The 13,747-nt window shown below is 47.6% G+C and overlaps 1 protein-coding gene across 10 annotated transcripts in view; it reads right to left on the bottom strand.

Moving 5' to 3' along the window:
• Positions 1–13,747, bottom strand: part of pros (homeobox protein prospero) — a 79,642-nt gene that overhangs the window by 18,524 nt on the left and 47,371 nt on the right. For 7 of the 10 annotated variants that reach the window (XM_089256424.1, XM_089256425.1, XM_089256423.1 and 4 more), the window contains 3 exons: positions 12,092–12,139; positions 3,928–10,386; positions 2,744–2,929 (listed from right to left, as the gene is read on the bottom strand). In XM_089256424.1, coding sequence (XP_089112550.1) covers positions 2,744–2,929; positions 3,928–9,302 — 5,561 coding nt within the window. In that variant the 5' untranslated portion in view covers positions 9,303–10,386; positions 12,092–12,139. The remainder of the gene's footprint in view (positions 1–2,743; positions 2,930–3,927; positions 10,387–12,091; positions 12,140–13,747) is intronic. The other 3 variants (XM_018111625.3, XM_018111626.3, XM_018111622.3) reach the window with 3 other exon arrangements.

Here is a 13,747-nt window from a genome sequence, read left to right as displayed (position 1 = left end):
GCTGCACACAAAATGGCGTCAACGGATGTGCAGTCGCTGCTTTAACTAATTAGTTTATATAATTTTCGTAGCCTATTTACAATTCATATTCGTATTTGTATGCTGCAATTTGGGCGTGGCGCACGCCCACTTTGCAGCTAGCCAGCGACACACTAGAAACTGCATAAGTATGTGCGTGTGTGCGTGTGCGTGAGTGTGTGTGCTGGAGGGGGGAGGCTGCGCCTGTGTGTGTCTGTGTGTATGCGTGTGTGTGTCAAGTCTGCTTCTTTGCTACTTCTTTGCTTTCTTCAGAAGTGCCATTCACTTATGGTATGAATAGAGAATAAGTACATTAATAAGCTCACACATACTCACCCACACATATGCAGACATCTCTACCTCATACACTAATGAAGTAATTGGCAACACTTTATATATACATACATACATAAATATGTATAAATATGTAAGCATCGTTATATATATACTGAAATATGTGTGCGTGTATGAGTGTCTGTGTGTGTGTGTGTGTCTATGTGTGTAGATATATATGTATTTTGTTTGCTGCTGTTGTTGTTGCTGTTCATTTCATGATATTTTCCTTATTTTTTTTTGGTTTTGGTTTTTATTTTATTTATTTTTTTTTATTAATTCAGCAAGATCTTTTCAGGTGGCTGGCTGCCTGGCCGGGGTTGGGGTTGCCTGTACTAAGCGCCAAAAGGACACTTAACCTCAAAAATGCTTCATGGAGAAACAAAACTCAAAAACAGAAAACAAAAACAAACAAAAAAGAAGAAAAAAACAAACACAAAAAACACATAGAAAGTCATGTGTGTGTGTGTGTGAGGGTGAGCGTGTGTGAGTTCCTTGCATATCCTTGAGCGCCTTTTGCCAGTCGAGGGCTGGGTGGGCCATTATGCGCGTCTCTCCAGGCGCGACTCTCAAGTAGCTGCCTCGCCCCCACCCCACCGCCCTCAGCAAAAGCGCGCCAGCCAAAGAAACGAGCTCCTGCTGCACTTGCCCCTAACTGGCAGTCAGTCAAACAAACTAATTAGCCTGCCTCCCCCACCAAGCGGGTGAGTGTGACTGCATGTGTGTGTGTGTGTGTGTCTGTGTGTGGACATGCATGGTCCTTTGGCTGCTTTCTTTTCATTATTTGCATTTGCCATAAGAGTGAAGGCAGATAATGCAATTATATAAGTGCCATACAAATACAAAAGCCACTTTTCCTAATTAGCCCGCACAAAGGCGAAAAAGAGTGGCAAGAAATGCCAACACTTGCCCCAAACCATCCGCTCAGTACCGCACCGCACCCACACCCACACCCGCACCCGTCTTTAAATAGGGAGGGGCGCATTCCTTTTTAATAAAACAGCAGCCGCTGTAACTTTCTTTCACACTTCAAACATGCGAAAATGGAAAAATGCTCGAGCATCCTTGGCCAGGACTATCAACGGACCCTTTTGCATTTTCTTAAGTGGCCACTAAAAGTGGCATGCAACATGTTATTAGTCCTCTAATGTGTCTGCTGTATGTGTGTGTGTGTGTGTGTGGGTGGGAAACTCATAATGTTCAACTGTGCAAGAGATTGAGTGCTAATTTCCTTGACTTCCCATATTAAAAACGAAACAAAATTGCATGAGATAAAAAAGAAGAGAAAACAAAAATGCAAAATAAGTTGAGTTAAGTAATTGAGAAATAATAAAAAAAAAGCAAGGAACCGTTACTAGCTGAGCCGACCTACCCCTAAGCATAAAGCACTGGGAAATGGAAACGGAAAGGAAAAGAAAACGAAGCAAGCCAACGACATCAACAAAAATATTCCCACCCATTTTAACCTCAGCAGTCGAAAGTTGAAGTCGCAAAAGAAGTACAGAATAGAAAGGGATAAGATACGCCAAATGAAATTCCCATGCAAAGTCGCCTTCAGTCATAGGAGAGTTCTTTGGGGCAGCAACCCTTAAGAAACTACCCAGGACAAACAAAAGAATTCGAAAGGGACGAATGAGGGAAAAACCCGTGCCACGATTTCTCTGTGCGCAGGTAAGAATCGAGGCGAATTTCTTAAGATGTTGCGCATGTCTTAAAGCAAATCGGGGCAGGAGCTAGGGGTAGGGGGTAGTTGGCTAAGCACGAGCAACAACAAGGGACAGCTGCTAAGCCATGTCTGTCTGTCTGTGTGACGGTGTGTGTATGTGATTGTGTGTTTTGTTAGGGGCTGAAATCAAAATCCAGGTGAACTATTGTATTGTCGCGTGGTTAGCTGCAGATGTGCCTCGCATTTGGCGCGAAAAGCGAACTGCAGAGCTGCAGAGCTGTAGGATCCGTGCTCAAAAGTCTTTGCCAGCTGTCGTTTAACGATGCATAGATATATACATATACATATATACATTATTTTTGGCAACTTCTTGCGCCCATAGACAGGTCTGACAGTCAAATGGATTGCAAATGCCAAACAATTTCATTGGAGGGGCTGCGCGATGGCTGGGGCTTCGCATTGCATGCGCCGAGGCGTCAGATGTGCGATTTCTTGAGTGCAAGTCAAGGATTCGACAGTTGGCAATCGAATTGAATTTGGAATTTCTGTTGAAGTGCCTGACAGATTTGCAAATGTTCTAATATACGCTAACGGAATAACACAAATGAAATCATAAAAATGAATGCTGCTTGAGTAAGAGTTACACAATAGAGACAGATACAGTTATTTATATATGTAGGTATATAGTTAAGTTCAGGGCGTGCTGTGGAGGCGTGTGCAACTTACCGGAAGTTCGAGAACCATTTCACCAATTGTGCTGTGTTGTTTTTGTTAAACTTGATGTCCGGGAAGTACATCTTGAGCACCGCCGAGCTGGGATAGCGCACCCAGAAGAACATCAGCTTGGCCTTGCGCAGGTGCATCGGTGTCAATGTTGAAGAGTGCAGAGGAGTCAAGGATTCACAATGATTGCTAAATTTGTTTAAGTACATGTGTGGATAGATATGGGTATAGTCAATGCAGTTTGCTCCCAAAGAAATTGCCATGTCAGTGCCAAGTAATGGAGCGGGGGGACCATGTCTAAGGTTCGCCTTTCGCCGTTGCCCTCTCGAGTGTTGCAAAGCCAGCAATAAATGCCAATAATGAACGTCTAAGGGCGAATAGTGTGCCCCGGTAGTGGTGGTAGGGTCTTTGCAGAGCTTTGCCACTTGGCGTTGGCTTGATTGAAAAACAACTGCGAGAATGAGAAAAATTGACGAGCGACAGAGTGTGCCACGAATCCTGAATGCTCTATTGAGTGCTCTACTTTTGAAATTGATATGGAAAGGGAAATGTACTATGACGTGTATATATACATAGATAATCTTTTATCTATAAGATATAGAGCTGCAACAGCCGAGATGACTTGGCCAAAGCCAGGTAATATGAATGGTTGAAGGCAACTAGAAAATCTTATGAGCCAGAGGTAAGGGTATTTCGAGCATGAATTCAGGTCTGCTTAGTGGGCCGCAGGGGCGGGGGCAGCAACACTTGGAGCACATTGCAATTGGCTGCGCCGATTGGGCATTGATTTTTCTGATTGCTGTTGCTGTTGCTGTTGCTGCGATTGCAAATGCAACTCAAGCCAAGAGGCGGTCGAGACCGAGACGACGTCGACCACGATGATGACTTGAGGGCTGGCTGCTCGTTGGCTGTGTTTTTGGGTGGTTTGGCTGCCGCTTGGTGAGTGGGAGGAGGAGAGGCAGGGGGCCAGCATTGCAATGGCAATAAATAAGGTTTTGATTACATTTTATAAAAGAATTTAGTTGAAATGGGTAAATAAATAAACTGAAGAAGACACTTGATTGGTTTCGTTTTGTAAGCAAGGCCCCTTTGGGTTTCCGTTCAGGTAAATGCACTTAAGTCCCTACTTGCACCCGCTGCACCACTTGGCACTGTTGGACCATGGACTGGACTGGGGGTAAACTCACTTGACCATTAGCATTGAATGCTCTCCGGGTAGCTGCTCTTGCTGCTGCTTTAGTTGTTGTTTTAAAAAGGATATAGTAGGCTGCATGCCATCGAATGTCATGTCGGCCGAGTTGCACTCGGACTGCCGATCCTGGGCGTCCATGACGGCTCGCAGGCAGGTCTTGTAGTCCGGCGAGCCGCCATGGTGGGCGGCTGCCAGTAGAGCGGGATGTAGCATCGTTGGCGGATGTGGCAGTGGCGGTGAGTCGCGCGAGTCCATTAGAGCGCCAAGGCTGCCGGGCGGACTCGATGAGAGCTGCATCTGATGGTGGTGCTGGTGGTGCATTTGTGCAGCGGTGGGCTGGCCCCCATGTGGCGGACCGTGTGGACCCGGCGCCGCATGCGGATTAAAGAATGGACTGTACGGCGAAAAGACCTTGGATTCGTGCAGCGATGGATTTGGTATGGCCACCGATGTGGGCAAGGACACTGGCATCATGGGTGGTGGTGGTGGTGGAGGCGGGTGGTACGTGCCAGCGGATTGACCGCGGCCCGTTGGGCTCTGTGCGGGCGTGGCATTGTTGTTGTTGTTGCTGCCGTTGTTACCCTGCTGCTGCTGCTGCTGTTGTTGCTGTTGCTGCTGCTGTTGTTGTTGCTGTTGTGCGGCAACAACTGCTGCTGCTGCGGCCGCTGCCTGTCCACTAGGCGGCACAACGCCATCCTGAGCCAGAATCCGGTTAACGGTGCGCGGAGTTATGCGTGTATCGGTCACCTTATGACGCTTCTTCTTCGGTGTCACCACCAGGCTCAATGCCTCGTTCTGCTCCAGCTGCTGTTGCGTCTGTTGGGCGCTCTGCTGCTGCTGCTGTTGCTGTTGCTGCTGCTGTGCGGCCTGCTGCTGCTGCTGTTGTTGCTGCTGCTGCTGCTGTTGATCGGGTGGCAAGCAGAAGGGACTTGCCATCGAATTGTAGAGCGCTGCCGCAGCCACTGGATTCATGCCTTGCGGCGTTTTGGGCGCCTGAAACATGGCCGCTGCTGTGGGCGAGGGACGTATGTGAGGTGGTGGTATATTAAGTGAACTTAAGCTATTGTTAGTTGCATTCGATTGATTAACACTATTGACCGCATTGCCTCCAGCAACAGCCACATCGCTCGCCTGTTGCTGCTGCTGTTGCTGCTGCTGCTGCTGCTGCATGACAGCCGCGGCGGCAGCATGATGCATTTGCAGGCCCATGGCGGCGGCAGCAGCGGCCGCGGGTGAGGCAAACGACAATTGATTGCCATTGAGACGGGGCGCAGCAATCAGTTGCTGGCAATTGGGCAATTGCTGCTGTGCAGCTGCCATTGCAGACATCACTTGCGATTGATTGAGAGGCTGCTGTTGCTGTTGCTGCTGTTGGTGCTGTTGTTGTGCGGCTTGTTGCTGCTGTTGCTGTGCAAGTTGTTGCTGCTGCTGCTGCTGTTGACTGACAGTGCTGCTGCTGGTGTTGCTGCTGCTGCTGCTGTTGCCCTGACCCTGACTCGCTTGCTGCTGACTATTAGCTAGTAGTAGTGAGGCGTTATTGTTACCTGATTGTATGGCCGATGCCGATCCGTTCTGGGCGCCCGAGTTGGCGTTGCTGCTGCTGCCTCCGTGTCCGCGATCGGCGACGACCTTGGTGCGCGGCGACTTGCGATCGAGTATCTGCGAGGCCAGCATCAGATCCTTGTTGAGCTGCTCAGCAGCTGCGGTCACCGAGTCCGCCTGCTTGCTGAAGAGGCGCCGCTGGTGCACGAACCGGGTGACAATCGTGTCCACCAGGGCGGACAGCGATGTCGTTATCTCCGACTTGAGCACATCGGCCAGGCCCTCCAGATCGGTGCCGGACATGCGCATCATCGAGCTGTTGCTGCTGCTGTTGTTGTTACTGCTCTGCTGACGCAGCATTTGGAACTTCTCGGACAGCTCGGATTTCAGGGCGCTGTGCGCGGCAGCGGCGCCACCCATGCGCGTAGGCAAGCGAGCGGGGGGATGGAGCTGGACGCGTGGTGTGGCAGCGGCAACATGTTGCTCGAGCTGCTGCTGTTGCTGCAACTGTTGCAGATGTTGCTGTTGGCGCTGAATCTGCTGTTGCTGCTCCTCCTTGCGTCGCTGCTGCTCCTGCTCCTGCTCAAAGCGACGTTGCTGCTCTTGTTGCTGCTGTTGCTGTTGTTGTTGCTGCTGTTGCTGCTGCTGCTGTTGCTGCTGCTGCTGCTGTTGCTGCTGCTGCTGCTCGGCAGCCTCTTTGGCCATGCGCGCCTCCTGCTCGAAGAAGAACTGTTGATACATTGCTGCCGCATGCGACATGTCGCCCATGTGCTGCAGCAGAGGCGGAAAACCTTGCGGCAGCGCAGGATGCGGCACGCCCACTAGGGGGTTGTGCTGCTGCAGCTTGCTCGACATCATTTTGCTCATCATCTGGGTGAGCATGTTGGGCGTGGTGACGGCGGTATTGTCGCTGCTGCTCTTGTTGCTGCTGCTGCTCTGCGCCTTCAGCGTGGGCGAACTGGAGCCAGCCCGCTCCACTGAATCCTTGGGCGTCGACTCGCTGAGCGTGGGCGAATGGGAGAGCTCGATGTCATCGTTTTGTTGCTGCTCCTGCTCTGGCTCCGGCTCCTGTTCTGGCTCCTGCTCGTGCTCCTGCTCCATGCTTTCCATATCTTGTTCATTGTCATTGTCCAGCTCCTGGCACTCCGACTCCTGCTCCATGCGCGTGCACAGCTGAACGTACTTCTGCTGCATCTCGGCCAGCTGCTCCTGCATAGAGCGCAGCTGCGACTTGAGCGCATTCTTCTCGACGCGCTTCTGTTGGATCTGCGGCGACTCCAGCTCATTGGACTCACTGTCCTCTTGGTCGAGCATCATACTCTGCAGATTGAGTCCGAAATTGAGGCCCGCTGCAGCGGCCACATAGCGTTCCATTGCATGCTGCTGGGGCTGGTAGAGCTTGCGCTTCTTGCAGCCATTCACCTGCAGCTGGCCGGCCTGCGCTGTGACCGAGGAGGGACTGCATCGCATGCTCGACACGATGTTCTCGACGCGTGCGCGCTTCAGCTCCATGCCCGGTTTTTTCAGGCAGCTGGAGCTGCTGTTGGCGTCGCGTTTGGTCTCAATGCAATCGTCGTCATCATCCTCATCGTCCTCGTCGTCTTCGATGATGTCGTCGTTGTCCAGCACCTCGTCCTTGCTGTTTGCTAGCAGCATCATGTCCGAGTGGCTGGGCGATGACAGCGACTCCAGATCCGAGTTGCGCGAATGACCATGCCCGCTCAGGCCCAGCAGCTCCACCTCCTCGAGCATATCCTCCACGGTCTCCTTCTTGGTGGGCAGCACTTCATTCTGGAGCTGTGACTCGGCCACCGCGGCAGGCGTGGCACGCTCCTCGCGCTGCATGCTGTCCAGGGAATCGGAGGACTTGCGTCGCAGGCTGCCATTGCTGGCGATGCTGTTGCTGCTGCTGTTGTGGCTGTTGCTGCTGCTGCTACTGCTGTGGCTGTGGCTGCTGCCGCCATGGGGCGAATGTGGCGCATGTGTTGCTGCATGCGTGCCCATCAGCTCGGGCTCACTTTTGATTTTGATCTCTGGCATTTCACAGTCCTCGATCAGGTTGATGCTCTCAGAGACAACATTGTTGTTGTTGTTGTTATTGTTGTTGTTGGTGGTATTGTTGTTGAGCTTGGAGTGCAGTTCCTGCTGTTGCTTCTCCTGCTGTTGCTGCTGTTGTTGCTGCTGCTGCTGTTGCATAGCTGTGCGCAGCTCCTGATCGAGCTGCATCAGCTCCTTTTTGCCTTGCAATATGTTTCGCAGCATGTGATGTGCAACCAAATCGTGTTGCAGCTGCTGCTGCTGTTGCTCGTGTGTGTTGCTGGCGCCACCGTTCAACGAACTCACCGAAGCAGCACGCGGCGGCGAGCCACCAGCAACATCAGATGCTGCTGCTGCTGCCGCTGCCACAAGATTTCCATCCAGCGATCGATCGCTGCTGTTCGACACACGGCGACTGTTGCCGCCTTTGGGTGTCGAGGAATGCGCCGATCCTGGCGATATCGAGGCATTGATGTTGTTGCCATTGCTGAGCGGTATGTTGTTGTTGTTATTGTTGTTGTTATTGAGCAATTTACTGGTATTAAGACTGTTGACCAGCCCGGCCGCACTTAGCAGCTCGGCACTGGTGGCCGTCTCCATGGCTGCTGCCAACATTGCATTGTCCAGAGTCTGTGGCAGCCCACTGGTGGCATCCTGTGCCTGCTTCATTTGACGCCCGAACAGCTCGTTTAACATTTTCGCCGAGGAGCCGCCAAAGAGATTGCCAAAGGCTGCCGTCAGCAGCGATGATGCGGAATTCACGGAGCCCGGCGAACTGCAGCCGGATAGAGCTGTTGCTGATGTTGTTGTTGCTGGTGTGGCAATTGTTGTTGCAATTGGACTTGGGTTCGAGTTATTTGTGTTGCTGTTATTGTTGTTGCTGTTGTTGTTGTTAGTGTAGAGTGCACCACCAGCGGCACCCGCAGTAGCCGCAGCAGCGCTACTCATGAAGGCAGCGGTAGCCGTTGCGCCGCCGTTGCTGCTGCTATTATTGTTAACACTATTACCAACACTGTTACTGTTTAAATTACTATTACTGTTACTGATATTGCTGCTGTCTTTGCTCAAGGATCGCGTGCGCGTGCGACGATTTCTCACTAAGCTCGCTGTCGTGTTCGAGTTATTGCTGTTGTTGTTACTGTTACTGTTGCTGTTGCTGTTGCTACTGTTACTACAATTGTTGGCAACTTTGGTTGCTGTCGGCGCTGTAGTCACTGGTTTTTTAGCCGCGCACGTTGTTGTCTTGTCGACGGCCGTTGACTGACTGATTTGTCGTTTGTGTGCGTTGCGGCGACTACTACGGCTGCGACTGCGACTGCGGCTGCGGCTGCGACGGTTACTGTTGGCTGGCGCTGCCGCCGCTACAGTCGTCGTCGTCGTCGCCTTGCAGTTGCCTTCGATTACGACGACGTCGTCCGAGTCAGAGTCGCCCTCGTCGTTGTCGTCGTCGTCCGAATCGCTGCTGCCTTTGCCTTTGCAATGCTTCTCCGCTTCGCTAACGTTTTCGCCGCAATTCGCCGCGTCGTCGTTACCGTTTATTTGTATTGGTGTGTTTGTGAGATTGTTGCCGTTGCCGTTGCCGTTGCCGTTCCCGTTGCTTGCCTGTAGTGGCTGCAGTGTTGTTGGTGGTGGCAGGGCAATCGCTGCGCTCTTCGCCTGCTGTGGGGGTTGCAGCTTACACTCAGCTTCTGCTTCCAGAGATGTTGTTGTTGCCGTCGCCTTCAGCAGCACATCGTTCTCATCGCTGTACAAACCAAAACAGTCCGCGTCGTACTCCTCTGATGACATCATAAGATGATGCCAAACAGCAGCAGCAGCCCGCACTCGCCTCTCCACGTTGCCTCTCCGTCGCCTTCGCCGCGTTACTCTCTAGCACTGTCAGTTGCGCTCTCGCAGCGTCGGGCACACACATGCAGGAAGTCTCTTCTCCTGCTAGCGAATGCGAGAGCGATTACTTCGCCTTGGCTTCGATTGGTTGTTAGCGATATCGTTGGCGCTGTCGTGTCGCCTTCTCCTTCTGTTCCTCTCCTCAATTGAGTGTAGTAATTCGCCGCTGTTGCGCTCAGGCGGCGTATGCGTAATTTCAAGTTTAAGTCTTCTTAGTGGTCCGATCTGTAATCTTTTACTTTATCTTTAGCTTGCCGGTTGTATGTAGGTCCGAGTTATCGACGTGTGTGTGCGTGAGTCTCTGTGCGTGTGTGTGTGTGTGTATTTGCTATGCTTCAAAACTTTATAGCTGACCCGAACTGCTGGTTCTGTTCTTCTGGTTACTTATCCTTGGAACGGGCTAGCTCAATATATCTCTTTCTCCCTCTTACTCGCTTTTGATGTCTTCGTTTAGTTGCGCCGAACGTTGAAATTTTGCTTTCACTCAACTTATTTGTCGAAATGTTACAATTCAAAATTGTTCGCGTTGTTGTTGACAGTTTGTTGCAGTTGCAGTTCCAATTGTTGTTGCTGTTGTTGTTCCTGCTGTTGCTTTTGCTGCTGTTGATTTTGCGTCTACGTTTTCTACGTTTTTTTCTGCGTTTTCTAATTGTGAATTTTGTTTTGAATTTTCGTTCCACCACCACACACATGCGAATGTCCTTTGCATTTAATGTTGTTTAAATTTGTTTTGATTTCGTTTTCTCTTCTTGTTAAGGTCTTCGTTTAATTTTTGTTCTTTTTCTTGTCCTTTGCGTATTTTGTTTGTCGTTAGGTTTCGCTTTGAATATAATTCTCCAAAAGTGTTTTTCGGCTTCTTTTGTCGAGAACTTGCGTAGAAATTTGTTCGTTTTCGTTTTGTTTTTGTTTTTTGGTTTTCTAAGTTTTTGTTTTGGCTTTCTTTTTGTTGTTGTCTTGAATAATCGTTGCTTGCGCTCAAAAAGTGTTTCTGCGAATATAAAAGATGAAGTCGCAAAAACCTTGCTAAATAAAAATACCCAAAAATTTGTACATAAACAAGCAATTTAATTGCGAAAAACAGAGCGAGATGCTTGCCAAAGGGTTGAGGGCTCAAGGGGAGGAAGGGAGGGAGTGTTGGGGGTTAGGAGTTGCGTGTGAGAGTGGGGGTGTTTAAATGGAAAGTAAAAGTGGCGCACCAAAAGCTTTTGGTTTGGGTGGCCACTTGATTGGTTGGTGCTTGGTTACAGTCGGGGGTTGGCTCTGCTCGCCTGGCCTTTGCCCTTGCCTCATCTGTATGGGCAGAGGGATGTAGCTGGAAGCTGTATATCTAAATAAATGTGTATGTGTGTGTGTGTGTGTGTGTGTTGTGCTTAGTCCTTAATTCAGCTAAAGACATCCCTTTGGCCTTTTGCAAACAGCGACAGGTTTTTATCTAATTTCTCCACTTGAGCTTATTTAGCTGCTGATTTCTTTTTGTGTCTGCGTGGCACACACTCCATCGCCCCTCATTCCTTCGCCCTCACCCTAGCCCCCCTCAGCCACACAATTATCATTTACCATATACGTGAACAATAAATAGAGATAACGTGTGTTATATTTTCGCTGATAAACAAGTTTGACTTACTTTCGGCACAGCTACAGATACTTCTATGCACAGATACATAGATACTTTTGCGTACGGCCAACGAAATGAATGCGTAAGCACACAAAATAATCAATAAAAGAACTTTGGAACTGGGAAACTTTCTGCCAGCACAAAATGCTGATTTAGGGGCGTTTCTAGTCTCGAATTTCGTATCTATAAGTAGATGTACTCAATATCTAAATGTCTTTGCCTTCCCTAGAGATATTTATGATGAGTATGTTTATGTTTAATAAATAATATTTAAATAAATCATAAATTATTTATAATTTGATGAGCAATAAAAATCTAACTTTCAGCCAAATCACAATTACTTAACAAAATCATCAAAATTTGTATAAAATATTTAGATTAATGTCAAATTAAAACATTTAACAGCTCGCTAAACGCTATATAAAAAGCATATTTAAAAATTTGATTCAATATCCGATGTTTATTTTGACAAATGGAAATGCAGCTCGCATAAGTTTGTCAAGCTCTTCAGAAATATAATTTCACGATAGCTCACATTGTCTGTAGTTGAAGAAAGCGGGTTTCATTCAGGGAGGTCGTGGCTGTATTTGTATAAATGCCATATGCAGTTTTCCAAGAACCGAATCCTCCCCTACGGGAGGCGCCGTTTTAAAGCATTGCCATGACAACAAAGTCGCGTTTGCCATCTAATTGCATTGGAATGCAGCTCTCCAGGCAGAGCAGAGCTGAGCGAAGCAACTAACCAACCCGCCCGTTGCCCAAGTCAATGTCAACAAAACTACGTCCAACCCCACCCTTATGTTTGTCCTGCTCCTTGTTGTCCCTCTGTCCCTATGGTTGTGCCTGTGCCTGCGCCTCTACCTCAAAGCAACTGTACTTAGCAAGCGTGCAGCTTGCAAGGCAACGGTAAAGAGCCACCCCTATATTACAATATATAGTGGTATATCAAGGATCAAACTTGGGCTTGGAACATTGGGATATTAGGCTAGCAGCAGCACAAATGCCGCTGCACTCGCTGATCTTTCGTCAATATATATGCACATATGAATATTCGAAAATATTTCAGTCGAAGATTTACCACAAACAAAGCGTTATTATTTTTCTCCGTCGTTCATCATAGATCCTCCTGCAATAAAAAGAAAGCAGAGTAAAAATTTGTTAATGATTTTGTCTGAAATATGTATGTGCACTAAAATAGTTATCTTATCAAAAGTTCAATGCACTTAACGTTTTCTTCGTCTAACAACCCTTAGAGCCCGACTCAAAACTAACATATGGCCCATTTCATAGTTGCAATAGAGCAGTAAGGATCAAGGCAAGTTACTTCCCTATGAAGTAGCCCACCTACGTACGATAACGAAATATCAAACGCCAGCAGCGCACATAATTACAGCCTTAACACATTTCTATAGACACCCTGTCGACGGGTCCTTGTTCATGGCTTTGCTAAGCGGGACGTACAGAATGTATGCTCAACTTTCTTTTTAGAGGGTATATGAAGAAGAAAATTTATTAAAAGAAGTACAGGAAAGAAATTTAAATAATATTTTTCATTTAAATAATTATAAACAAATATTTTTAAATATATTATTTACTCTTTAAAGTTATCTAGTAATACTTTAAAATGATTTAAATATGGGAAGACTAACTTTTAATACATATTTGAAAAATTAAAAAAAAATGTTCTTGATTATTTTAAAATTTTAAATTTTATTTAAAAAATATGAAATATTTATACTTATTTTCTTATAATAAAAATTTTCTTTATATATAATAATTAATAAATAAAACTGCTTAATTTTTTACTATTTACGATTATTATTCAATTATTAATTAATAATCAATTATATATATATTATATCATTATAATTCTATCATGAATACCATTTATTTTTTTTGTATTTTTCCAATTTTCTTATGACATACATTTTTACTGTATTATTGAAATCTATGCTGTAACCTCGTTCAAGTCCTTAAATAATTTACATATATACTCGTTTTGTTTCTACTTTTAAAACCAGACCGCAGCTCATACGTGGCATGCACGCACACAGACGTGCACATTAAGACACACACACACACACAACCGACAGTTGTTGTATCGTGTGCTAGGCAAATGTATCTCAAAGTGTGCTTTGGAATGTGCCTTCACAGATCGCGGCACACGGTAATGTACCCATCATATCTGCCGACTGCCTACAGTCGGCTACCTACAAAACGTATAAAGTGTGGCATGGCCATGTGTTCTCCTGCCCAACCCCTCCTGCATTGGTCGTTGTTTTAGCCGGGTGTCATCATTAAAATATGCTTTGGCTCAGGCTGGGCTAGCTGGTTCGGCTACACTGCTGGCGACACTTGGACACTAGAGTGGACGCAATTGCGTTACGGTCAACTGACCTTAAAATCCGTTAAAAGTTTAGAGCAGCACCGCACAAAAATATGACAGCGCATGGCCCAACAGTTAGATGATAGATAAATGGATAGATAAATGAAATTAGTGACCATTTGAGACTTGTGCTAGAATGTCGATACAAAACAGTTCAACTGTAACTTCAGCTAGCTGCTCAAACTGACATAAATCACAGCATCAGAGAAAGAAAGAGAGAGAGAGCGAGAGAGTGAACGAGAGTGTGTGAGATGTAGACCTCTGTCTTGTGAATGCAACCCTCTGAAGAGATCGACCCGTATGCGAGCTGTGAGGCACAGCTGATGACGGTGATGATGATGATGATCG

The sequence above is a fragment of the Drosophila navojoa genome, chromosome 2 (genome assembly GCF_054131105.1).
Source record: "Drosophila navojoa isolate 15081-1374.11 chromosome 2, UAZ_NAV_1.0, whole genome shotgun sequence".
In the NCBI taxonomy this organism is placed as follows: domain Eukaryota; kingdom Metazoa; phylum Arthropoda; class Insecta; order Diptera; family Drosophilidae; genus Drosophila; species Drosophila navojoa.
This window is presented reverse-complemented; position numbering and strand designations above follow the sequence as displayed.